Source organism: Antennarius striatus, chromosome 6 (genome assembly GCF_040054535.1).
Source record: "Antennarius striatus isolate MH-2024 chromosome 6, ASM4005453v1, whole genome shotgun sequence".
In the NCBI taxonomy this organism is placed as follows: Eukaryota; Metazoa; Chordata; class Actinopteri; order Lophiiformes; family Antennariidae; genus Antennarius; species Antennarius striatus.
This window is the reverse complement of record NC_090781.1, coordinates 13,377,679-13,404,654: the sequence shown is the minus strand read 5'-3', so window position 1 is coordinate 13,404,654 and position 26,976 is coordinate 13,377,679. Positions and strand designations below refer to the sequence as shown.

General features: G+C 39.6%; 4 protein-coding genes across 4 annotated transcripts; 3 read left to right on the top strand and 1 right to left on the bottom strand.

Annotated features, from left to right (window-relative positions):
* The first annotated feature begins 1,355 nt into the window (after positions 1–1,355).
* On the top strand, positions 1,356–5,205 carry si:ch1073-83n3.2 (uncharacterized). Its single transcript, XM_068316549.1, has 5 exons — positions 1,356–1,447; positions 2,644–2,902; positions 3,158–3,191; positions 3,338–3,524; positions 3,928–5,205. The coding sequence occupies exons 1-5, from the start codon at positions 1,405–1,407 to the stop codon at positions 4,281–4,283; spliced, it is 879 nt and encodes a 292-aa protein (XP_068172650.1). The 5' UTR covers positions 1,356–1,404; the 3' UTR covers positions 4,284–5,205.
* Positions 5,206–6,660: 1,455 nt separating this feature from the next.
* Positions 6,661–12,480, top strand: LOC137596231 (cytochrome P450 2G1-like). Its single transcript, XM_068316548.1, has 9 exons — positions 6,661–6,831; positions 6,909–7,071; positions 7,180–7,329; positions 8,331–8,491; positions 8,581–8,757; positions 8,938–9,079; positions 9,154–9,341; positions 9,426–9,567; positions 11,792–12,480. The coding sequence occupies exons 1-9, from the start codon at positions 6,661–6,663 to the stop codon at positions 11,971–11,973; spliced, it is 1,476 nt and encodes a 491-aa protein (XP_068172649.1). The 3' UTR covers positions 11,974–12,480.
* A 1,081-nt stretch (positions 12,481–13,561) lies between these two features.
* Positions 13,562–20,189, top strand: LOC137596230 (cytochrome P450 2F5-like). Its single transcript, XM_068316547.1, has 9 exons — positions 13,562–13,900; positions 14,525–14,687; positions 15,316–15,465; positions 15,719–15,879; positions 16,471–16,647; positions 17,144–17,285; positions 18,498–18,685; positions 18,783–18,924; positions 19,183–20,189. The coding sequence occupies exons 1-9, from the start codon at positions 13,733–13,735 to the stop codon at positions 19,365–19,367; spliced, it is 1,476 nt and encodes a 491-aa protein (XP_068172648.1). The 5' UTR covers positions 13,562–13,732; the 3' UTR covers positions 19,368–20,189.
* Positions 20,190–20,444: 255 nt separating this feature from the next.
* Positions 20,445–25,714, bottom strand: LOC137596894 (cyclin-dependent kinase-like 1). Its single transcript, XM_068317684.1, has 10 exons — positions 25,660–25,714; positions 25,221–25,406; positions 24,892–25,013; positions 23,829–23,901; positions 23,307–23,397; positions 22,761–22,961; positions 22,075–22,157; positions 21,930–21,986; positions 21,230–21,382; positions 20,445–21,066 (listed from the first exon to the last, which is right to left on the bottom strand). Exons 1-10 carry the CDS (start codon positions 25,684–25,686, stop codon positions 20,971–20,973), a joined length of 1,089 nt encoding a protein of 362 aa, XP_068173785.1. The 5' UTR covers positions 25,687–25,714; the 3' UTR covers positions 20,445–20,970.
* Between the last annotated feature and the right edge of the window lie 1,262 nt (positions 25,715–26,976).

Here is a 26,976-nt window from a genome sequence, read left to right as displayed (position 1 = left end):
AAAGAAGGAGATGTGATGTTATCTTCAACTCTGCATCCTTTATTTCTAGACTAGATGTTGTAATTTCCTGTTACTCAACTTCACTTAGCAAATACATTGCTGCTAAGGGTTAGTTTCATCACGGTATCATTCGCTTCTTCCATCTACCCCCATGCCTATTTACGCCTTTTTATGTGTATATTCTTGGTGGGTTATTTTTTATTCTTTCTAGGTGTTGGTACTTCTGTCCTGTAAATTTTCTGTGTTTTTGTGTGGTCACTGTGCTGTGTGTAGTGTGACGGAGAAGTTAATTTCCCTGACGGAACCTCCTTAAGGGATCAAAAAAAGTTCAACTCTACTCTCTACTCTCTCACTGTCCAGTGGTGTCAGGTCAATTTGTCCCTTTTCTGTTTTTTCCATTTTCCATTTATGTCAGTATATATTGTGGCCATGTAAAAACAGCAGTTAATTGTGAGGTGATTGCTGACTTTATATTGGATGGTAGTGTAGATGTAATTATGTCTGTCTAGGTATAGCCCTCTTTTACTATTTGTTAACTTAAATTCTAGTTGTCTGTCTCTACTAAATTTTCCCGTGGGAATAATCAACTAGCTGTCATTTTCTTTCAGGCAGCCACCATTGTCACAACCCATGTATTTCCTGTTGAATTAATGGTGTTACAATGATATTTTTCCAAGATCCCGATGTTATATAATGTTATTACTGTATAATTTTGATAAGCAACCACAGGATGATGTATTGAGTGGTGCTTAATCCCACTGCATATATCATGCTGAAAAACAGGCAGTAACTTGGAGACTTGCTTAGGAGGGGCATATATCCCAGGTCTGAGCAGATTATAATCTTGGTTGGGCATATTCCCAACTCTGCCACAACAGGCTTCCAGCTGTACAAGAATAATAATCCCTCTGTTTTAATCTGCCTGAGCTGGGTCTGAGCCAAGCCATAGTTCGGACGTCATCCACAAGCCCAGAAACACACTGAAAAACAGTTGGACAGTTTAATGGATATTATGGATCATCCATATGTTGTATGTGCAACTGCAGATTGAGATTCAAATCTGTGAAAGATCAGCAGTGAAAGTCCATTATGACATGTGGTGATGGTCGCGATCATGATAGGTTCTCTCTAGTAGAATTCATCCATTTGCTGCCATGATTAGTTTGGCCCATCACTCATATGTCTATGTGTACATACGTGGGCACAACTCCAGCTCAGCAAGGGTTTAGTAGAGGAAGGCCTTAATAGTGGGGATTATTCTCTCTCTCTCTCTCTCTCTCTCTCTCTCTCTCTCTCTCTTTCTCTCTCTCTCTTTCTCTCTCTCTCTCTCTCTCTCTTACCCTATTTTTCTGGATCAAATGTTTTGTCTCTCATTTCAGCCCATGTTGTCTGACGGCCACAAGCATGAGCACAACAGGCATTCATCGAGGCTTCCTCAGGAAATATGGTGAGCCTGCTATGATTCCTTTAACTGAATACTGTCCTTCCCTTCGTGTAAAGGCAGCAGACTGCATTTCTTTTTCTTTTCACTGTATATATCAGAAGTGCTCAAAGAGTCTTGGTCATATTTTATTTTATTTCAGTGCTCTACTTGTATTTTTGGTCCACATGGGTCTTGAAGCAGGCCAAGCCAAGACCCAGTGGATTGAGCTACTGCTGCCCCAAATTTGTGCCTGTGACATTTTTACCTGTAAGGAGTAATTTCTCCATCTAAACTCAATCTCACAAGGTTTTTGACTGCAATAATTTCAGAGAAATGGTATTCCAGATCAACACTCCAGCGCTGAGATTGATGCCGATGTGTGATACCAATTTGAGATACTTTATGTGACCAAATGTACTTTTCAATGGGTGTCCGCTTTGAAAGTCAGGGTTCAGCCAATGTGTCATGTCTTTGTGAGTTTTGCTACATGAGTGTATGTGGTTATAGAACACATCACTTCTATTTGGTGATGGCGCATGGGACCGAGACAGAGCATACTGCCTAGTTACCGGTACAAGGCAACATTTAAGATTTGAATTCTTCATATTGTTCTCACATGACCCGGATTACTTGAGTAGTAAAACACATCCTTAATAACGTTTTGACATGTCACACAATCAACTAACAGCTACAGTATAACAGAATGTAAACTGCTATAGCGGTATCTCTCTCTCCCCTCACTCTCTTTCTCATCTCTAAAATCAACATGTTCCTCTTTAATCCTCTGTGTAGAGAAATAGAGCAGACTTTTCCCATCCATTTACATGTGCACATCATCATCATTACACAGTAGTCGCCTCTGGACACTTACAGCATAACAGCATCGTGTGCGTCCTGTCCTCTCCTGAAAACTGAGAATTTGATCCAAAAACAGAAAATTTTGATCATATGAGAGAAGTCAACAGATTGGAGATGCTGTGGTTTAGATTACAACCTTACAGTTATTCGATTTTACAATTTAAACTCAGATGATTTGAGACACATTGTAAAGCATTTTATATAGTTAAAGATGGTGAGCATGGTCTGTATATCTGTTATAGTGAACAAGTTACAATATTGATTAATGACTGATTAAAAAATGTCTTTTTTTATTTTAATGTTTAATTCCTGTTAATGTTCTTTCTGACCTTAAGTTATGTAGAGCTTCTGTCTCTGTTCAGGGGGCTTCATGTTTAAACAGTGGAAGGAGAGATACCTTGTGCTGACCATGGAGGGAAATCTTTTGGTTTGCCGTGATAGGGAGTCCCCTCCTGATCAGGTGGTGGTTGTGCAAACTAGCTGTGAGGTGATTGCAGAGGGAAGAGACATTCTTGACCTGCCAAAGTTACCTCCAGGGGGCAGGAGGGACTGCTGCTTTGCCCTCATCCTGCCACAGAGCAAGTTCTTGCTGTTTCTCTCGGACAATCCTGATGACTGCAAGTGGGTTCCCCCCAAACACCAAACACTAACCCCTAACCCACACACGAGACTGAAAGTGTTTTGCCCAACTCATTCACAGGTTTTAATGAACTTGTGACAAAACGCATGCTGGAATCTACATATACTGTGTTCTACTTACTATCAGTTGTGTTTACATCAGATTCTTGTCAGTTTGAGTTTGATAATGCTTGTCTTGTTGTGTTATTAACTTTGATCTAGTTCAACTATAATGACTCAACACTTTATTTTTCACAGTCTGTGGCTCAATTTAATCAGAAAAGTGAGAGAGGTGAGTCAGCAGTTTATACTGTACTTCATTCTGGTCTATGTATTCCTTCATTCAACCCTGTATCTATGTCATGTGATGTGATGAGATTTATTTGTCACTGGTTCCCAATTTATCTCTCTGAAATAGCAAATTGTCTTATTTTCTAGGGAGTCATGTCACCCTTGACTCTTCAGAGGAAGCATAGTGTTACCCCTTGCATCACTGACAGAGATCCTCTACCCGACTACTCCAGCGATAGAGACCCTGGATCACCGAGGGTTGGCGAGGGCACCCCTCCTTCGACTAGAGTCTGTGAACGAGGTGGATCTTTCAGAGAGAGAAGCCAGAACCAAGGTCGGGTATCAGCTCACTTGTAATTACAGTGTATACAGCATCCCCTATGTACTCCCCTTGTGTTTTCTTTGTTTGCTTCTCTTTACCTAAATGTGGAGCACACAGGATTTGTCAAGGGGTAACCAAAAACATAGGTTCTGTTTACTGTATGACAACATAATTCATCTCTCACAGCTGCTAGACAAGCTGATACAGTATGCAGTTTGAAGTTATTATGAATTACATGTACGCAGTTCTCTGTTTAGTTATCAGCAGGCAGTACTTAGTGCAAATAACTGAATAATAAATATACACATTGAATGAAACCAAATCTAATGCACCTTTTAGTATTGATTTAGCAGATGAGCTCCTGCCTTGTGATTTATTGCATCTTATTTTTATATTATCAAAATCATTTTGATAGCTTGCGGAGCATGGCGGCCTGCCCGAAGTGCTTCTGTGGCCCCTCCTCATCGTGTATCGGATTGTCTCCGCCATGGCAACAGCAGTGATGCTCGAGCAGTTAGGGCGGTGTGTCTTCTGATGGGAGGGGCAGCAGCCTCCTCTGCTCTGGGTTACCTCAACTCCTGCTCCCCTTCCTCACCCCTTGCGAGTCGAGCCCCAGAAGTCGCCCATGCCACTGGAGGATTCGCCGAGCTTCCTGCAGGAGGTTCCTTCCATGCTTGCAGCCAGGATGTCGACTCCCCACAGTTCAACAGCTTCGACTTTGAAGGAGACTCAGATTTTGATGCATTTGATTGTGGAGGGTTTGCTTTTTAGTTTTGACTTCAAATGGAGATGAACTGATTGAAAGACCCTCTTTTCTCATAAAGATCCCTCTGTTGACATTGGTATAATGAAGGGGTACTGATGTTAAGTAATGTTTCTTCTTTTTGAGCCATTTGTTTGGTTATGTATTTGTGTAATTTATAAAGGTATTCTTCCTGGCTTTGTCCTGTGTTCCTCAGGTAAATCATTTATGGTCTTGACTCATTTGAATGCCGTCAGTGCGGTATAAATGTTTCCATATCACAGGGTGACAAACGGCAGAGTGGCATAAAGATTCCAGCCGCATGAATGTTTCCACTTCTATACTTTTTTTTCAGTAGTGACCTCTGTGCTTGGTTTCCTTTTGGCATATTGTCTGAAATCAGTCCGAAGGTGAACGTTAAATAAATCCGGCTGTCATTGTGACAGTGTTTTTTTCCTTATCTATCCGTAGTTTATTGACTGTTGTGGAACATCAGCCAAGGTTTGGAAAATGGGGATGACAGTGCAAATTTGCTCAAGGGCCATAGTTACTGTAATTCCTAAATTGTTTCTGCTAACCTAACATTTTGCTGCTCATTAAATGTAATGTTTGGATTGAATTGGGTAGATCATGTTTTTAAACTCAGAGATCACTACCCAGTCTCTGCTTGCTGATGATTCTTTCCATCTTTCTTTGTCACAAAAACAGACCATGATTCTGATACTTTCTTAAAATACTTGCCCTCCACGTCTGAACATTTTTGGTTAGAAGCCCACAATCATTTGTTACTTTTTGTTGTAGATGTATTGTTTTCAGATTTGTTTTCACATTTGAATCATTTTAAATACCTCAAATCCTGATTTCTCAATATTATCATGTCTGTCAGTTTTGTTTGTCAGTTTGGTATTGAGTAACATGACAACACGCACTTACTTAATAACAGAGGCAGATGTTGCAGCCTTGAGTATAAAAATAAATGTATGTTTAAAAATCTAATTGATTAATTTCATATGATGATTTAATTTCAAAGATCCATTTTAAGTGTGATTTATTCAATTCAATAAAATCTTCAAGGTTGACTGCATTGTACCAGGACGGCTAAATTCAAGTTCATTCAGTCAAAGTCAGTTGAAAATTGCAAATCTTATTATTAATATTCTGCAGCAATAGTAATATTTTCATGTTGTGTTTTCAAACCCATAACTAACGTATTGACTGATTTCTGCACATTGTTTTTAATTCTCCTCATTTGAATAATGACCTGAATGGAGTGTGTTTGTGTGTGTGCATGCATACTGTGTATGTGGTTGTGTGTCTGTGTGTGTCTGTGTGACTGAATCTGTGCAAAGGGCAAGCTCTTGTTAGTTAGCATATAGTTTTTTCACAGCCGTGAAGGAGGAAGTTATAACTCCACTATAAGTAGTCTAGTTTAGACCCGACTTCATATACACTGAATTAAATTCTCTTCCTCAAAACGTTAATGTGCATACAGCTATGAAAGTGATATTGCCACCTGCAAACAGCAGGAAGTATGTGCTGAGTGACAAACTAGCAGTGGATTAACATAACATTATAATCATGCATGAACCCCAGACCATGGAAACCCCGACTGGCACTGAACTCATTTCAAAAATTTTGCATCTGGGTTCTTCATCTGATTTTAGGAATTTTGCATTTAGATGCATTATTACAATTTTTTGTGTTCATTCATTCATTCATTTTCTACTGCTCCATCCGCCACAGCGGGTGATGGGGAGCTGGAGCCTAACTCAGCTGACATGGGGCGTGAGGCGGGGGACACTCCGGGCACGACGCCAGTGCACTGTGGAGCCACACAAAGACGGACAACCACGCACACACACACTCACTCCTAAGGGCAATTGGGGACCGGCCAAAAAACCTGAAGCGCCTGCTTTTGGAGGTAGGGGGAAGCCGGAGAACCCGGAGAGAACCCACGCAGACAGCATGCAAACTCTACACAGAGCGGGACTCGAACCCGGATCCGCCGTGTTGTGAGGCGACAGCGCTACCCACTGCGCCACCGTGCCGCCCATTATTGTGTGTTATCCAGGAAATTCAGTAGTACAATTAAATGAATTTTGTTCAGCATTACTTATGAAGCATCAATAGTGAAAATTAGTTATTCACCTAGTGGTAAACACTTTGAGCCTACCGTAATCCCACAGCTTCAACCCCCTTTGTCTAGCCACTACAAGCAGTAACCAGGTGAAGGTGCAATAATAACAGTTACGTGGTTCACCTGTAGCCTAGTACAGTGTTCCTGCCAACTTCCTGTTACACACAAACATGATAATTTCTCATCACTAATCATTGAGTGAAAGTTGGTATAAAAGAGACTTGTCTAGCACTGAATAGTTGAGAAGACGCAGAAGTTTACAGAGCACCATGGACCTTTCTGCGTCACTGATCCTGGCAGGGCTCATCTTTGCTCTGCTCTGGTTGTTGAGTGTGAAGAGCAGCAGGAAGGATCGCTTGCCTCCGGGACCGTTTGCACTCCCTCTCATAGGAAACCTGCCACAGCTGGACAAAAACGCACCATTTAAAAGCATTCTCAAAGTGAGTTATTATTATTGATATAATTATTCCAACTACATTGCTTATTATCGCTAACAAATCCTGTGTGGTTTGTGTAGTTCAGTGAAATCCATGGTCCTGTGATGACGCTGTATCTCGGCTGGCAGCGGACGGTTGTACTGGTAGGATATGATGCTGTGAAGGAAGCTCTGGTGGACCAGGCAGAGGACTTCACAGGGCGAGGGCCATTGCCGTTTCTGGTGAAAGCTACCAAGGGCTATGGTAACATAAGGAAATTAACATATGTTATCTATATCTAGCGACCAATAATTTTTTTACATGGCCTTTATTTCATGCCTTAGTCAAGAAGCACATATTTCTTTTTTTCAGGTTTGGGGATCAGTAATGGAGAGCGTTGGCGCCAACTGCGACGTTTCACACTGACAACCTTAAGAGACTTTGGGATGGGACGCAAAGGGATGGAAGAATGGATCCAAGAAGAGAGCACGCACCTGATAAACCGAGTCAATACATTCAAAGGTTTGCTTTCAGCTGCTGTGGCAAAAGCATTAATTTCACATGAGGTTGATGTGTGTTTCATTCAGCCCTTCAGTGCCCAGTGGGCTCCTATGCATATGTTTACAGTACAGTAGATGAACTATGACCATTTAAAACATATTCAAAATTTGAGAAGTTCGAGACACTAAGAAAAATAAATAAATGAATAAATAGATAGATAGATAGATAGATAGATAGATAGATAGATAGATAGATGGATGGATGGATGGATGGATGGATGGATGGATGGATGGATGGATGGATGGATGGATGGATGGATGGATGGATGGATGGATGGATGGATGGATGGATGGATGGATGGATGGATGGATAGATAGATAGATAGATAGATAGATAGATAGCTAGATAGATAGATAGATAGATAGATAGATAGATAGATAGATAGATAGATAGATAGATAGATAGATAGATAGATAGATAGATAGATAGATAGATAGATAATAAATTAATATATTAATTAATAAGTGTCCAAAAAACAAGCACCAAAACAAAAAAGATCAAAAAAAGCAGATCATACATGGATTGTTTGCTTGGTCTTTTTATCTGTCTTCCTTCCTGATGGTAGTTTGTGCACAGTAAATATTGGTTGTGTTACACAATCAACTAAAACACTGAAACTTATGTACCAATATAGTATTATACACTTCTTTGAAATACATCATTAAAACTGGACAGCATGGCAGCACAGTGGCTGACGCTGTTTCCTCCTATATTCAAATCCAATTGGGACTTTATATGTAGAGTTTTCATGTTCTCCCTGTGTCTACATGGGTCCTCCAGCTTCCTCTATCACAAAAAAACATGAAATATAGGTGGATTGGTGACTAAATTGCCCATAGCCAGCCAATGTCTAAATAATCAAATACAATTTCACAGCAAAGTTGAAATATTTGTAAAATCTGTGCTCTTTTTACTTTTTAGCAGAGGGATTTAATTGTATTTCATTCTCATTCATTCTTCAGCAAAGCCATTTGACCCATCATTCTTGCTGAGCTGCACTGTGTCCAATGTAATCTGCTGCCTTGTGTTTGGTCAGCGCTTCTGTTATGATGACGAGCAGTTTCTGCACCTTCTTAGGCTCATATCTCAGGTTTTAACATTTGCCAGCAGCCCTCTTGGTCAGGTAAAGTAAGGTGTGAGTCTGTGAACGAATGTGTAGATCAAAATGTCTTGAGAAACAAAAGTGAACTCCGTGGTGCTTTTCTCTCACAGTTATACAACTTATTTCCCTGGATCATGGAGCGTCTGCCAGGCTACCACCACACAGTTTTTAGCCAAATTAATGTGGTGAGAGAGTTTATTAAGGCGAGGATCCAAGAGCACAAAGACACACTAGACCCCAGCTCACCGAGAGACTACATTGACTGCTTTCTCATCCGAATGGATCAGGTTGGCTTTCATGATGATTAGTGATTCAGTGACACTTGGAGTTTTGTTTTAAAACTACAATAACCTTTTGATTGATTTATCATCATCTGTCTATTCAATATCAAAAAAATAATTTGCAGACCACTAGCGCTCAATGACCGAATCACTTTCCTTCTCTTTTTTCTCTTTTTTTCCACTCAGGAAAAGGACATTTCCACAACTGAATTCCACTATGAAAACTTGGTTTCAACGGTGTTGAATCTATTCCTGGCAGGAACAGAAAGCACCAGCTCCACCATCAGATACGCCCTCAGTGTGCTGATCAAACACCCAAACATACAGGGTTGGTCATACTTTACCAGTTCTACTCGTAATGTCGTCAAGACTCGAAAATACATCCTGCTTCATCTTGTACAGAGAAAATACAGCAGGAAATTGACTCAGTGATTGGACATCGCAGTTACCCCAGAATGGAAGACAGGAAGTCACTCCATTTCACGGATGCGGTCATCCATGAGGTGCAACGTTTTCTGGACTTCGTCCCCTTCAGCCTCCCTCACTATGCACTTCGGGATTTCTCCTTCCGTGGTTATATGATCCCTAAGGTAATCTTGATGTCAAGATATCATATTCTTGACATAATTTAGTCATAATTTGACCGGCCTTAATATGACAATTTGTTTCAATAGAACACTGCGATAATTCCCCTTTTGCACTCTGTGCTGAAAGAGGAAAAGCAATGGGCAACACCTTGGACCTTCAACCCACAGCACTTCTTGGACCAGGCTGGCAACTTCAAGAAGAGTCCTTCATTTATGCCATTTGCAGCAGGTAAAGGCAGTTACTTACTCTGGTAGTAGTAGTAGTAGTAGTAGTAGTAGTAGTAGTAGTAGTAGTAGTAGTAGTAGTAGTAGTAGTAGTAGTAGTATCAGTAGTAGTAGCAGTAGTAGGCACATCCATCACCATCCTCCACAATGATGACGAGGGATGTGCCTTGCCCACAATGTGGGCCCTCAGTCCAGTTTACTGTACATTTTGCTTTTAATGCTTACTGCTTCTGCTGCTTGTCCTTTTGTGCTCAGATGTAAATTGTATGTCTGCTTAGTTTTTTTCCCCAAAAGTGCAAATGTTTTTGAAGTGCTATTCTTTTTGTTGTGTCTTTCTTTGATCTGTTATTATTGTGTAACTGTTTTGTGTACTTGTGTATTTATTGTGAGCAATGGAATTTTCCTCAGGACCAGGGCTCAAAATTAACTTTTTTTCTTCGTAGCACTGGTGCTCCCAAATTTAGAAGTTAGTAGCACCAGCAAAGACTTTAGGAACACCTACCCAAGGCAGTGATGGAGCGATAGAGACAGCTTTGTCCATTTCCATTCTACGCTCCTCTCTCCCTCACCCAGGAGAGCGGCCGCAGCTGCACTCTCATTGTTTCCTGGCAGTACCGCGGTCCTGCTCAGACTGTTTCGCGCACATTCTCCGGCAGGTCCACACTCACATGTCCGCATCAAACAAACTGTTGTGGTAGTGTGTTCGAGGATGCACACTTGGCGCCCACGCGTTTTCCCCACATCCACACAAAACTGTATGAGAGAAGCTCACCTGAGGATGTTGCGTTGGTCCGCCTCCGGGTCAGGGGCCAAACCGAGGCACTACCTGGGTGTGGCTTAAATAGCGCATTGTGGCGCGCTGTCAAGCCAGCCTGGTACCTGGACTGAACCATTTTGGTTATTATTGGATTGTTTTGTATTTTAAAACATCACTAAAAGATGTTTTATGTTGCCCCAAACTCCACCATGTCTTTAGTGAACATTCGTTTGCATTGTCCTCGGTCATTTTGCCCTCAGCTCGGACTTCAGGGGATAATTCTGCGCAAAAGATCTGTGCTTTGTTTCATAGTGGCGCTTCATGTTACCACTTTTAATTCATGCTACGTGTTCAGACCATATGAGGTAAAATGGTTTTGAACTGCCTGACGGAGGAATAAACATTGTTTTTAACACTCATTGTTAACCAGCGGTTTTCCTCGTTAACCTCCCTTCGTTTGGAGCTATGCTGTCTCCCTTCTTCTGTGCTCCGCTGTAGCGGTAAACTCACAGCTAGAGGTAAGATCTTGTTCCCTAACCCGAGTTCGGGCCCAAACCCGACCTGAAATTCGGGTCGGGTAGGGCTCAGAAAGTCAACAATTACTTTCGGGTCGGGTTGGGTCGGGTCGGGCTTTAACACCGTCAAGCTCCAGTCGGGTCTGGCTGGATTTTTTTTGGACTCAAGTTCGAGCTTAAGATCCGGCCCGAACTTTTTAAATAAATACCTGTATATATTTACTGTATATTATGTATCTCAAACGATCTATGGGTATTAAACTAAGGGATACCCTTATAAAATAAATAATTTAGGTAAAACAGAGAAGGCGCTGTATGAGAAACTGGAATTTTTAGGCCTGATCTTACCTCTACTCACAGCAGTAGCGGCAGCGAGCTGTCTCACTTCCTGGTACGCTGAGAGCGCAGGGTACACAAACGATCTGATTGGCTGAACTGAGTGGCGCTATTACCGGATTAACTGGAGGAGCAGCGACCGCCGTCTGTCGCCGCAAACTGCAACTCTCGTGAATTTATCATGGAGTGGTCATGGGTCCGGACAGAACCATCACGCGGTCCGGATCCGGACCGCGTGATGCAGAGAGAGAAAGAGCGAGAGGAAAGAGAGAAAAAAGGCGCACCAGATTTTTTCCCCCGTAGTCGCACCGGTGCTCCAAATATATTTAATAGTCGCACTGATAAAAATTTGGGCGCATATGTGACCAAAATGGTCGCAATTTTGAGCCCTGCTCAGGACTAATAGTGTCTGTCTGTCCGTCCGTCCGTCCGTCGATCAACCTTACCATTACAAATAGTAACAGTAGTAGCACTGGTAGTAGAAATGGTTAATAGTAATGGATGATCACCAATAATTCATTCATGTGTTTAGATTTTTATTTTCAATCAACAATCAATATTTTTTATCCTACAGTATATAAATGTATACATATAGCTCTTTTTGGTTTGTGACTTCTCAGGGAAAAGAGCCTGTGTTGGCGAGTCTCTTGCACGCATGGAGCTCTTCATCTTTTTACTGTCACTTCTGAAGAACTTCACTTTGTCCTGCAGTGACGGTCCCGACAGCATAAACCTCACTCCAGAATACAGCAGCTTTGCCAACGTACCTCGCAGGTACGAAATCATCGCAACACCACGTTGAAAGGAGAAGCTGGCAGCCTCTTACTGTATTTGTTTGTGTGTGTGTGTTACTTTCATTTTTCTTAGAAGTATTAGTCCTTTATTCTGGTGTTAATTATGGCCATGTCCTGAACCATAGGAAGTGAAGCCTCTGGTTTTAGACTTTACTTATGACACCCCATGCCTGTCATCTTACCAGTTAAATAAAACATATATCACTTTTTTGTGGTACATTTTATAGTTGACAAATGATGTATGTTTTTACTTTGCTGGGACAACAGTCAATCCTGTCAGACTCAGAGTATTTTAGAACAGCTTCTCTCCTGAGAATCAATAGTACCCTCATCAATTTCATCCTCTTATCTTTTAGTAGGGTTGTTTTTGCATTTGTTGTTTTAATGTTATTCAAGTCCAAACAGGTTAATATTATATATTTAGACAAAAATAATAAATTACAACGTTCCACAAATGATTTTGCAATATCTGTGTGACACCTGTTTTTAGAGCTTCTCTTCATCTTATTGAAAAACTTCCCCAAAAAGCCCTTTATCTGGGAGAAAACAGAGGGATGTCACCTCTGGCAAAAAGGGCACAAAGAATGTATTATGATTCTATAATAAAATAAAATAATTTAAAAATGAATCCCTGACTGTTTTTCTCCTGTGTGTCTCACTCATATCCCCTCTCTCTCTCCCCTCACACACACACACACACACACACACACACCCACACACACACACACACACACACACACACACACACACACACACACACACACACACACACACACACACACACACACACACACACACACACACACACACACACACACACACACACACACCCAAAGGAGAGTGAGTGACAGGGAGAGAGAAAGAGATATTTTGATTTTTTGATTTTTAACATCACGTTTATTCATAAAAGTCAAATTAACAAAATAATCACGTTGACACAAAATCCAAAAGAGATTCAGGTAAATATTTTCAATAGTACTGTGCGTTTTCTGCAAAAAGACACACCTAACCTTTTAACATTTATAAAACTAAAAATACCAGACAAAATTTAATAAAAAAAAACAACAGTTATTCGTTCTCCACAATCATCTCTTCTACACTCACATCTTTTCTCTTTACCTTAGTTTTTTCAATCTATAAAACTCTTGGTCTGTAAAAACTGGTTCACCACTTCTTGAGAGAGAGAGAGAGAGAGAGAGAGAGAGAGAGAGAGAGAGAGAGAGAGAGAGAGAGAGAGAGACAGAGAGAGAGAGAGAGAGAGAGAGAGAGAGAGAGAGAGAGAGAGAGACAGAAGGGTGTGTCACATCACCACGTGATTACTGTATGTCGCCAATTAATTTTTTGAAATGTAAAATGTAAAACAATCATGTAAATAACGTAAAACAAAATTTAAATCATAACCACGTGGAACAAGAACCAGGATTAGGATTGTCTGAAAACAATTTAAGTTTTTAAAAAATCATTTTAACAGTTGACTATGTGCAACACGTGTGTATTACGTATGACTTTTGAGTTTAATTATTAGTGAAAAGAATAGTGAAAGACCTTTTAAAAAAATCGCAGTGGTAGTTGGGGCTCTATGAAACATGAATATGTTTTAGCTTTAATGGACGAGCATTGGTTGTTGGACTGTGTGTGTGAACGGGGTCGTGTCCCTCAGGCTCCGCAGCAGGAACCGCACAGACCCGCAGGTCACTCTGGGTGAACGTAACCGAGGAGCCGCCTGGGACCACACGCTCTCTGCTGAGCTTTTCTTCAGTGCTCATAATGGAATCTGCCACGCTGCTTTTAGTCGGACTGTTGATTGTTTTGCTGTGGCTGTTGACGCAGAAGACACGTAAACAGCCCCGTTTGCCTCCGGGGCCCGCCGGCCTGCCGATCGTAGGAAACCTCCTGCAGCTGGACAAGAAGGCTCCCTTCAAGACGCTCCTGGAGGTTCGCTTCGTCTGCTGTGTGTCTGTGTCGCTAGTCTTTTACTGTTTCTAAACATTCTATGATGTTGATGGTTGAAAATTAAACTTTATTTAGTCTCATTCCAGATTATAAATCTGGATACTGTCGTCAGATACTGTTGGCCAGGTTATCTAAAATAGTGATTTAAATGTCAGGTCAGATGAGCTCTCAGGTCACTTCACAACTTATTTAGGTAAGGGAGATAGAATTGTATAACAAAGCTCCAAACTCTGTCATGACTTTAGGGACCGACTATAGGAATAAATCCTGAGAGAAACAAAAATAACCTCAACATACAGACAAAAACATTGTTCTATCAAACAATAAAGTTCCAGGTATGCATCTCTTGGATAATTCTCATGGTGATTCTGAGAGCAAATTTTAACAGCACCATGAACTCTTTTGAATGGGATGCATTTCTCATTCCAGGTCTCAGTCGATACTGTTGTATTTGTGTTGTATTATGTTGTCTTTGTGTATCTACTTGTTTCCTTTTTTTTAAGGGAGAGTGTTTTGTCCTCTGCAGTGCTTAGGTATGTTTACGTTCTACCTTCCTTGCATGTCTGTACAAGTTAAAGGCGTATTTATTGCTGTTAACTGCTCCAGTTCAGTGAGACCTTTGGGCCCGTGATAACCATCCACCTGGGCCTTTGGCGATTTGTGATTCTGGTGGGGTATGATACAGTGAAGGAGGCGTTGGTGGATCAAGGAGATGACTTCGCTGGCAGGGGTCCTTTTCCCTTCCTGCTCAGAGCTACCAGGGGCTATGGTAATGTGGGAATTTGTCAGCGTACATGTGACCAATCATCATGTTGAACGTTCTTTGTCCTTGACACCAAAGTGCAAACTCTTGCTGTACAAACTATTCACGCCAGAAGTCTGTTTCCACTAACCAGTAAATAGCCCCATATCAATAGAGGCAGAGGCTTTTTAAGACAACTGTTGCCCAATCCTTCTTTTAACATACCTTTATTCCCTTTTTTTGTCATTCTGTTTTTTCCGCACCCCCTTAAACATAAAAATGAAGAGGATAGTCATTGGTTTGTCTGATTAGTGAATTCTGTATACATGCATACAAGCAGTATACACCACTCCAAGCTCACTAACAGAATGGAAAATATATACAGACTGATGAATCTGGGTGGATGGTGGGTGTTGAGGATTTTCCAGCTTTATGAGTCTTTAAAAAAAATTTTTTTTTAGTTCAACAGGTTTCAGTATTCCTGTTTTTTCTTTAATTGTGTCATATTAAAACCACAGACACGTTTCCATTCATTTATTGTACTCAAAGAGCTATCATTTTCAGTAGCAGCAAACCTGTCTGTTTATTTCTTATGTTGAAGCCAGATATATGCATTGTGAATATATTTTAAATATACTTTGTGCTTTTTCAAAAGGTTTGGCGGTTAGTAATGGGGAGCGCTGGCGCCAATTGCGGCGTTTTACCCTAACAACATTAAGAGACTTTGGAATGGGACGCAAAAGGATGGAAGAGTGGATCCAAGAAGAAAGCAAACACCTGATAGCTCGTATAGAAAGTACCAAAGGTGTGTTTGTGTAGGAGAGACTCTGTTTACCTCTATGTTTGATCTGTTTTTTATCTTACTCTCAAGTACAAACAGGAGTCCCTCCTGTCTCATGTAAGCAATATTTATAAATAAAAACGCTCAAAACTTACTATGCGCTTTAGCTTTGACATAAAAGTGCAGTAAGAAAAAAGATCTAATACTTGTGGGATTGATCTTTTTTTTTATATAACTCTATGAGTAAGTGAGTTATTTGTTATTGTTTTTTTTCTAGCCACCTCTTTCGATCCCACTTTCTTCTTGAGCTGCAGTGTTTCCAACGTGATTTGCTCCTTGGTGTTTGGTCAGCGCTTCAGCTATGATGACGAGCACTTCCTGTCACTTCTGAAGATTATCTCAGAGACCCTTAGATTTGGCAGCAGTCCTTGGGGTCAGGTAAGGGGACGCAGTGCAGAGACAAATCAATTGGAAATGTGGATGTAATGAATCCTCTAAAGATTTTGAGTCTCTGGAAAATATCCTCAAAGTTAAAGTTTTTGTAATTTTAAAGAGAATAGACACCAAAGAGAAAAACGTAGTCGGTGAACACAATGGAAATGGTGACATCTCCCTTCATAATTTCCTATTTGTGGACGCATTTAACTGTACGTGTATTTGCTCAGTAGTCCCTTCCTTACCTGATGTGGCTGATGATGCATACAAGTGAAGACAATCTGCGTATTTTGGATGTCAAATTAGATTTGTACAATGAATATTCGGTTCCATAAGAAATGTTAAGAAATTAATTATGAAATGTCGTCAAATGTCCTGATGAATATGTTTTTTATCAGTGCCATTAACAGTGATTGAAATCCACTATACATTGTGTTCTTAGCATTGTGTTCTTTATTGCTTTTTGTTTTATTGTATTTTTTTTGAATTGCAGTCTCTTGGCCATATCAGTGAGTTCAAATCACATGCCAGCTCATGTAACTACTCAAGGGAGACGTCATTCTCCTAACAATCTTTACTCACTCCCTTTCACAGATGTATAATATCTTCCCTTGGTTGATGGAAAGGTTACCAGGTCGTCATCACAAAACATTTGCTAATGTTGACGTTCTGAGGGAGTTTATGAGGAAGAAGATCCATGAACACCAGGACACGCTAGACCCCAATTTACCCAGGGATTACATTGACTGCTTCCTAACAAGATTAAACCAGGTTTGACAGAACTCAGTTCATTAAGCAGAGGAGCCAAAGTATTTCATTTCCAACAGTGAGGTTAAAGGAATATTTTCACCTTTTTGAAGTGGTCATGCATGAAGTGGTCACTTTATTACCTACAGTAGAGAGCAGGTGACATGATCACAGAACATATTCTAAAGCAGTTTAATGATGTGGACAGGGTTTTTTTAGACACTTCAAGATATTACCCATTCAAGTTTACACATTTTTTAAATAATGTTTTCACCACATCATATCACTGAAAGATAGCCCTTGCTGATTAGAAACTGAAGTTGACATATCCATTATGTGTTGAAGAGGCCTTAGAGTCTGTTGATAGAAATATCCTCAGTAATTCTCATTTTAACAACGCTTCCTCATCACTTTCTTATTCACTGATATAAATGCAGATCCTCTTCATCATTTAAACATAATCAATTGTGATCCTGCTGGTTTTCATGTCTGTAAGTCAGTTCTTGTTTCATTTCTTTAGGAAAAGCATTTGCCAACAACTGAGTTCCACTATGACAACTTGGTGTCAACAGTGTTGAACTTGTTCTTGGCAGGAACCGAAACCACCAGCTCAACCATCAGATTCGCAATAAATGTCCTGATGAAATACCCCAAAATACAAGGTAGGTCAAAGAAGCCACTATGGAATAAAATCTGCTTCATATAGAGTGTGGAAAAATTCAATCAGGATAAACATTTCTACATTAAAAAGGTTTTTTCATTGTTTCTCTGTACACATTGGTTAACATACAGTTATTTAAAAAAGTTAGGACACCCTATTAAATAATCAGCTCTTTATTAAGAAATGTTGGCATATCAATGTCCAAACTCTTATTTATTTCCGGAAAAAAAAGTGATTTAATTGCAACTAAACAACAAAAAGATTAACGTTGTTTCACTCATCAAAGCAAAGATCGGGGAAAAAAAATGCGTATTGTAGTTGAAAAAGTTAGGCCAACCAAACATACAGTATATTCCTGCTTAAAATGGTTAAAGTCAAACACAGGTGTATCCTATCATGTGCACATGATCGGAACAGAAAACACGTTTGGCGCAAACCAAATATTCCAAGAAAGGAACCTCATACCAACTGTGAAGCCTGGAGGCAGCAGTGTCATGGTTTATGGATGCTTTGCTGCAGCAGAACCAGTTCATCATCATAGAGTCCACCATGAATTCTACTGGCTATCAGAGTGTGCTTAAGGAACATGTGAAACCATCTGTAAAAATAAATTAAAGCTGAAGCAGAACTGGACGCTGCAACATGACAATGACCCAAAGTATACCAGCAAATCCATCAAGGACTGTTTTAAAATTAATAAGTGGAGAGTCCATAAATGTTCAAGTCAAAGCCTGGATCTTAATCCCACTGAGATCCTGTGGGAGGACTTGAAATGGACTGTACATGCAGGAAACCCCTCAAACATCTCACAGCTGAAAGAATTCTGTGTTGAGGAGTGGGACAACACTACAGTAGGTATTAGTGGGTGGGGTGTCCTAACTTTTTCCTCCATTAAAATATTCATTTTTCTTCATATTTTCATATCCTGTGTGTGTTCAGTAAAACAATGTTAAATTTTTCTCTTTAATTGTAATTAAATAACTTTTCCAGAAATGGATAAAAGGAAAGATTGGACATTGATATGCCAACATTTCTGAATGAAGATTATTTAAAGGGATGTCCTTCTCATGATTATATACTGTATTTAGTATTCTGCGAACTTAAACCCTGTCCCTTTTCATTAGCTTTCACCTAAGTTACATTAATCTTCCTTAGTTTCAGAATAAAAAAAATGCTTTCATCAGGAAATCAATGTGTTTTCCTTTTTCCGAAGAGAAAATGCAGCAGGAGATTGACACTGTGATTGGACAAGAGCGCTGTCCTCGTATGGAGGACAGGAAGTCCCTCCCCTTTACAGATGCAGTCCTCCATGAATTTCAGCGGGTACTTGACATAGTTCCCATGGGCATACCTCGCTATGCATTCCAGGACATTGCTTTCAGGGGTTACACAATTCCCAAGGTAGTCTAGTATCTGGTATCATTACAGAGTGACATTGAGACAGAATATTCTAGATAAAATAAAATACCCAATCAAATACAATGTCTTCACTCAACAGGACACAGTCATTATGCCCTTGTTGTATTCAGTGTTGAAAGATGAAAAACAATGGGCAAACCCTTGGAACTTTAACCCAGACAACTTCCTTGACCAGAAAGGCAACTTTAAGAAAAATCCTGCATTCCTGCCATTTTCAGCTGGTAAAAAAATCCTAATATTATACGCAGTTATGTACTTATTGTAGAACGCAATATGGCCCAGACCTGCTGTTTCTGGAAATATTCATTGACACAACTGTTTGATTGACACAAATTGCTGCTATGCAAGTAAAAATGATTAGACGTGACTTAAGCTGATTTTGGTGTGTACTGTAATCTATTTTCTGAACTGTAAGGTGTTTTGTCTCATACATTCTGTATATTCTGATTCTGTATTGTCTTTTTGTGGTTATCGCTTAGGAAAGCGAGCCTGTGTCGGGGAGTCTTTGGCTCGCATGGAGATCTTCATCTTTGTGGTGTCATTTCTACAGCGCTTTACTTTTTCATGTCCTGGAGGACCTGACAGTGTTGATATAAGCCCTGAGTACAGCAGCTTTGCTAACTTACCTCGCAGGTACAATATCATTGCGACACCCCGGGGATAACATTTTACAGCATCATCCTGTTTTCAACTCGAATGGGATAATACAGTATAGCTTAAAATGAATTATCATGATAACCTTTGGTGTTCTTTAATTATGATGCATGATTACATTGTTGTTTGTATCACCTTTTGATGACGTTTTCAATACTGAACTGTCATACACAGAAATACACTTTATTTCATAGTAAAATACTGTTAACATACTGAATGTTTATTCCAGACATCATCACACATCTTGTGATTTACCATGTAATTCATAACTCCACATAAATATTCTCTGGTCTCCAGCTTAAGCACGATGATTTAATGTGTTATGAGGCAGCAGCAGCTCAGTCCACTAGGTATTGGGCTGAGGACCGGCTCAAGGTCCATTTGGACCAAAAATTTCAGAGTGTGAACTGCTGGGAATGGGAGGTGCCAGTTCACCACCTGAGCACTGCAGAGGTGGCGGTGCCACTGAGAAACACACCGTCCCCCTAGTTGGTGCGCACAAGTGGGTCATTGGGCGCACCATGAAGGAGCTGGCTGCCACTCTACCTTCCATTATCTGCATGCTTACAGGCTCTCTCTTCCTCACACACACACACACACACACACACACACACACACACACACACACACACACACACACACGCACACATAAAGTATACACGTATGACAAATAATAAAGTAACTACAGTGGAATTATAATTTCTCCTACGGGGATTGATTCTTCATCAGATGCATGCTCTAGTGTATCACCATCCTGTGTCTGATCAACAGAGTCTTCCTTATGGTGGTGGCTATAATATGTTAAGATCCAATTAAACTACTTTTGTATCAACTGGAGTGGCAGTTTTTATTATTTTTATCAACATGGATAAGTACACTATATTCAGTACTTTCTTATATGTACAGTATATATGCCCTTTTTTATTTTATCATACAAATGTTAAAACGTGTGCACTAACCCTGAAACTATTACCACAATCATTTCTTTATTGTTATAATAAAATATATTGAGAACATAGATATGATAAAACACACAATTTATAGACTTTGTTTAATAGATAAATCCTTGCATGAATCACATACTTTGCAGTCAGCATAAACCTGCATGGGGTTCAGTTGTTGTCAGTGAAGGTGACAATGGCACACTGGTGATGCTTAACTATGATCATGTAGATGTATGTAGTGATCAGTTCATCTGGTGAACAGTGTTATAGGCGCTGACACTGTTTTCTTTAGTACAGTACTTATGAGCGTGTTACTTAACCTGAAACCTAATGCCTTAACTCAGTGTTTCCCAGCCGCTGTGTCGTCAGAGAACGTCAGGTGTGTCGCTGACAATAATCCTATTTCGCTTAATTGGTCCAAAAAACACCATCAACAATAGCATTTCCTTTCACGGCACATCAGCGCATAGCAGTTGGGAAACACTGCTTTAACTAACATGTACAGTGTAAAACATATTCAAATTTAATGACAAATATGTGTAGTGAAAATTAATTAAAATACAGTCTAACAGTCACACCAACATGAAACTGAATTCAGACTGCGTAGGGAAAAGCTCATATACAGCTGTCTCAGTTCAACCACAAACCTGAAGATCAGCTTGTACTTCATTAAATGTTGGGCAGGTGATATTTATGCTTCACCTGTTTCTTCACATCTGGAGCTGGTGAGCTGTTGCTGTTCAGTAACTGAGGCAAGTACTGAGCCTAGAGAGAAAAAAAATGTTACCTAAACTTTCTCCTGAGCCTTTCCATCAAAACTATTTTAAACTGAGATTGTGCTTTATCAGGGTGTCTGGCTATGAAAATCAATAATTATCAAAAAGGTCATGGGGTGATTACTTTCATAATTTAACTGTTTTTCACTCACCCCCGCCTGCCTACGCCGGGAGCCTTTCTCATGTCGTCTACCTGGGCGCTCAGTATCGCGGCCCCAGATAGCTCCTCCGTCCTCGTGGAAGTACGGCAGCTCCAGCAACTCTTCACACGACAGCCGCAGGCTGGGGTCCATCACCAGACATGACTGTGTACGCAAGGACACGCTGACTTTGTATTGACCGTTGGTAACTTGAAATATTTGATACTTCAGAGTAAGTCAATTATTTATTTGGATTTTTTATTTTATTTTTTTTAATAGTAACCAATCATGTTTCCTCATGTCTGGAGGATCTAATTTGTTTGCAGGGGTATCTATAATAGTGCATCATTTAAAATGATGAATTGTGATATATTTTACTATTACCAAATTACAGCTCCTTTTAAAATTGCACATTATGATACCTTGACTAATTGTTCAGTTCTTTTCAGTGCTGATGTAATATCCAGATTTTTCTACCAATTTGTGAATGCATTTATTCATCTTTTTTCCCCAAAAAGGATACTTTAAATTATCTTCTTTTAAACTTGTGATTTTTAAAGTTTTGACTTAGATATGTAGTTAAAGTATTGTGTGTCAAAGGTTTTTATAATCGGTTATGTAAGGTTTTCTGCACTACGGACATACAGTACTCTATTGTATCTAAAGCCATTCCAGTATCAGTCAGGCTGTATTCCACATGAAGATAACCTGCCTTCATGACCTTGAGGGCATGAAGAGACACTCCGTGGAAGCGCTTTTCCAAGGGCTCCTAAGAGAAAAAGTAAATGACAGATCAAAGACACTTCTTCACTTGTCCGGTGGAGGACATGCAATCCTAATGGTAACAAGACTCTTACTGTCGTGTCAGGTTCTGGAATACTGACTCCACTGAAGAAAACATTAGAGCGAAAGACCTGCTGATGGCGAGGGATCAGGTCACCTGAGGTTAGCAATATAAAAGTATCTTCAAAATTGTGTATTTGTGGAAATTCCAGAAAAATCAAAAACAGATCAATTTTACAAATTGCTGAGGTAAGATCTAAAACATTTGTTATAGGTTCAGGAGTTATCTCTTTAAATTACAGCAAAGTCATCTGTAGATACAAGGGCTCAAAAAACCACTAATAACAAAGTCCAGCATAAGAAAGGAAAAGTTGCCTGTTCTGTGAAATTTGTGAATATTTAAGAATGCCTTCACAGTTTACCTGTTCGATTCACACAAAAAAAACGTGTGTCCTTTATCACATACTTATCTGTATGGTTTTCTGTCTACTGTTAAGACAGATTGTGCAATTTGTAATGTGTATGCAAAGAAATCCAACACAAGATACAAAGAAGATTACAGTATTTGTGAAGGTTCTCATTCATCCAGGTTACATTTATCCAAAGGCATTAATTCAATTAACTTTCTATAAGTCCAGTTGACTTGACCTAATGCCTTTGGATAAAATAGAAAATATCTTTGGTCACAAATAAACAATGAGTTGAACGTGCATCCGCACATAGATTTGTCTGGGACATTGATGTCATCTGTTCAGTGTACCGAGATTTTTTCGGATGAGGTAAAGCTGATCGACATCAGACTTCCCAGGCCAGAGTGGATTTCCATGTAGCAGCTCAGCAAAGACACAACCCAGAGCCCACACGTCTACAGGGGGCCCGTACTGAGTGTCTCCCACCAGTAGCTCAGGGGCCCGGTACCAGCGAGTCGCCACATAGTCAGTATAGTCATCTTCTGGTCCTGCTGAGACACACAGACAGATGGAGACAACTTGTACCAACATGCGTACACTTAAACACTACATAGTGAACACTAAATAACACATATGTTGTAGAGGAGAGGATTACAGGACATTGAGAGTGACTACATGACTCCATGTTAATGCATGGTAACATAACACTGGAACCTAAAGCAGGAAGGGTAAACATACACATTACAGAGGGATGCACTAACTGGCTGAATACACCTCTTTGCAATGCCTTCATCAAAACACTGAAAGTGAGGAGGCCATCAGCCGTGTTGAATAAGTCATTAGAGGTGCATTGACACTAAATGTACATGAACGCACTGGCTCTCAGGATGACCTACTGAGAATGCGGGCAAAGCCAAAGTCGCAGAGCTTGATGACTCCGGTTTTGGTGAGGAGGATGTTCTCTGGCTTGACATCGCGGTGGATGCACTGCAATGTAAATCACACTCATGGATTTAACGCTCAGTCGTTTAGCAACAGAGAAGAACTAGAACAATATTTAGACAGATATATTCTGGATCAACAGTGTATGCCACACTGAAAGCTGAGCTAGTTATATTCAGGTTGTTCATATATATACAGTAGGTTTAAATCATTTCAAACAAAATGAGAGGACAATACGTAGTATATAAATTGACATTAGTTTGAAGTGAAGCTTTGAACTTTGTCCATTTAATGTATCATACAAGAAATAGAAGACTGCTGGACTGGAGTAAAGTATTACTTAAGTGTAAATACTGGCTTTCAATTTTATTTTAAGGAAATCATGTAAAAGTCTATCTGAAATTATAAAAAAGAAATCACACTATGACAAATGAAATTCACAGAAAAATCATCACCAAATTAAAAAAAATACTGACGTTATGCTTGTGGCAAAAGTTAACGGCCTGCAGTGTCTGCCACACGATGCTTTTCAGCTCAGCCTCAGCTAACCTGCATGGAGAGAAAGGAAGACGTGTTATTGAAGAACAAAACCACTAACTTACCCGTCATGTTTTCCTCGTCTAGTATTCCATTACAAAAGAAGAGTGTTGCTTTGCACGGCCCACTTGTCACCCAGGTAACCTTAGGCCAATCTGTAATACCAACACCGCCTTTGTTTTCATAAGCAACTAGAGTTTCTGCTGCATAGCCTTATGAGAAAAGAAATATGTTCAGCATTCAACAATTATGATCTACACTTGCTGACATTACACATGACAACTAAAAAGCTAATGTCTTATGGTGTGACAACACACACAAACCTTTGAAATCTCCATGAAAGATCCTGAACTCCATGCTAACTCTTTTCCTTTCTGTAGACAGCATGAACTTAAGTTTTTGCACATACCTTCTGGCCAGTTTTTGCAGTAGTGGAAGAATAGATGCTTGAGGTAACAATACAAGAATGTAAAGAAAACTTCCAATATAACTAAATGTCTTTTTAATTGCTTTAAGTCAAAGTTAAGATACATAATCATTTTAGTTCAGTAATATACTGAGAATAATCTGCTCATAGTATTATGTAATATTATTAATGCATCTAAACTAATAGTACAGTTACTTAATCCTTAACATGGCATCAGTACTGATTCATATCTTTTCTCTTTAAAATCCTAATCTGATTACTTAGGCATAACAAGGTAGTGGGGTAATTTAGCTGTCTGAAGTGAATCGAAAGAATTAAGTAGCTTGAAAGTGAAGCACCAAGGTAAAAAACTAGTGTTTCAAATTTGTTCTGAAGCAAAGTAAAAATTCAAGTACTGTACTCTTGGATTCAACCACTTCACTTCTATCATGAATTAAGTGTCTACAAAATATATAATCAAATCACTGGTCTATTTCAGATTAGTTAGCAAAGAGCTTTTCATCCAACTCAACAATGCTTCAACAGATCATGTGACAGAAGACAACAGTGTTTTTCAGGCGTTGTCCCTGACTCACCCTCGAGGGTGTCTGTCCAGCTCATTGAGGACCGTCTGCTCACAAAACTCAAACACTAAGTGGAGCCGCCTTTTCCTCCTGAATACCTCCAGCAGATTGACCAGATTCACATGTTTCAGCTGCTGCAGGGCCGAGGAGAGCATGACAAATTATCACAATAAATCAACAAATAATAATAAATACTGTATTTAAGACACTTTACTACCAAAATGACTTGAAATAACAACTTGAGTGCACGCTATACAGTATGTGTACCTGAGAATTTCCCCCACTGTGGTTGTAGATGTGAGCAAACCTGATACCAACTGGTGATAACAATCCCTCCTTACCTTTAACATACGTATTTCTCGTAGTGCAATCTTTTTAATGACCGGGTCATCCTCCGATTCCACAAATTTCTTGATGGCGACTATCTGCCCTGTGTCTCTGTGTCTGCATTTGAACACCACACCATAAGACCCCTCACCGATTTTTGCCAGTTTTTCATATTTCTCCATTGGGCAATAACCTGTCACCTATCAAGAGACAAACACATGGAAACACATCATCATCATCATCATCATCATCATCATCACCATCATCATCATCATCATCATCATCATCACCATCATCATCATCATCATCATCATCATCATCACCATTTTCATCCTCATCCTCATCATCATTTATTACTTCCATCATTACCCAAATTACTTCGACAATGGATTGATGATGGATTGAAGACTGACTCATGATGACACCCCCCTACACCCTGAGGTGCACACTTACCTGTCCACACCCTGACAGGATCTTCATCCACTCGTCAACAGCAGATGTGCAGATGATTTAAATCCAGCAGAAGTCACCAGAACTACCTGAAGATTTCAAAGGTCTCTCGCTGTTCCTTCTACTGCCTTCACTCCCTCCGTCGTTGGTCGTCCTGCGCGTCGCCACTGCCTCGGTAACCCTGGGTGATATTATTTACCTTTCCGCACCGTCCACTAAACCCGTAGAAGTTCTAATTTTGAATGACTTTCAGGATGAAACTTTCTCTCTTATATTCATTAAATGAAATACCAGGTACTCGTTTCGGTGACCCTACGCGTTACAAAAGTAAAACCTGCATCAGAATGACGCAGAACACCAATTCACAGAACCCACTGCGTAAGTTAGCCAGTGTTGTAACCAAGGTAACAGCTCCGACTGTCAGACGATCGCGGAAGGTTACAGGGCCGAGTCCGAATGAATGATTCAGTCATTATTCAACTTAGTCACTGCTACCTACTCAGTCTAATTTAGTAGTCTGTAAGGTAAAGGGGAATAAAACAGATGAATATATTAAGGTTGGCCTCTAAGATATCGGAAATATTCCATACAAACGTTAATGACGTAGTTTAGTTGACAATGTTATTGATAAGTGCTGCCTACTTGGGCGGAAGGATACTGCTATCTGTCAGCTTGAAGTTAGCATTTCTGACCAGACAGCAAAAACAAAAAGTAAGTAAAGAAGAAGTAAACAAACAAACTTTAATGTAAGTACTGTTCTTGTGTTTTTGAATGTATCAGATACAAATTTATTATAGTTTGGCCAAATTTAACAATATAACTTCACATAGAGAATTTAAGGGGAGTTTAAGATAAAATAACAAAATAACTGAGGTGAAGATTGGAACTAAGGGTTGCATGTATTACTTTTTCATAAGATGTCTAAAATAATACAGCTTCTATCATGTAGGCTACTAAAAAGAGAATTCCAATTAATATTAGTATTAATATTTACACTTCAGTTGTAAATTTGTTTACCTTTAACCTTATTGAACTTTTCAAAAATGTAAATGAACTGATGATTCACAGATGACATTTAGATATTTTAATGATCCCATTCATTTTACGATCACTCACATAGAATATATCTAGTACAATATACTGTATCTAATACATATTTGAATACATTTTAATGGTTCTTGGTAAATTCTATTCCAAAATTTGATTTGTCGCGTTATGTCCAACAATAAAATGAGTGTTTAAACATTCATGTAATTGTAAATGCCATTGTCAGCAACCATTCACTTGCATAAGTGGGTCATTACTTTTTGAAGTTTTGAC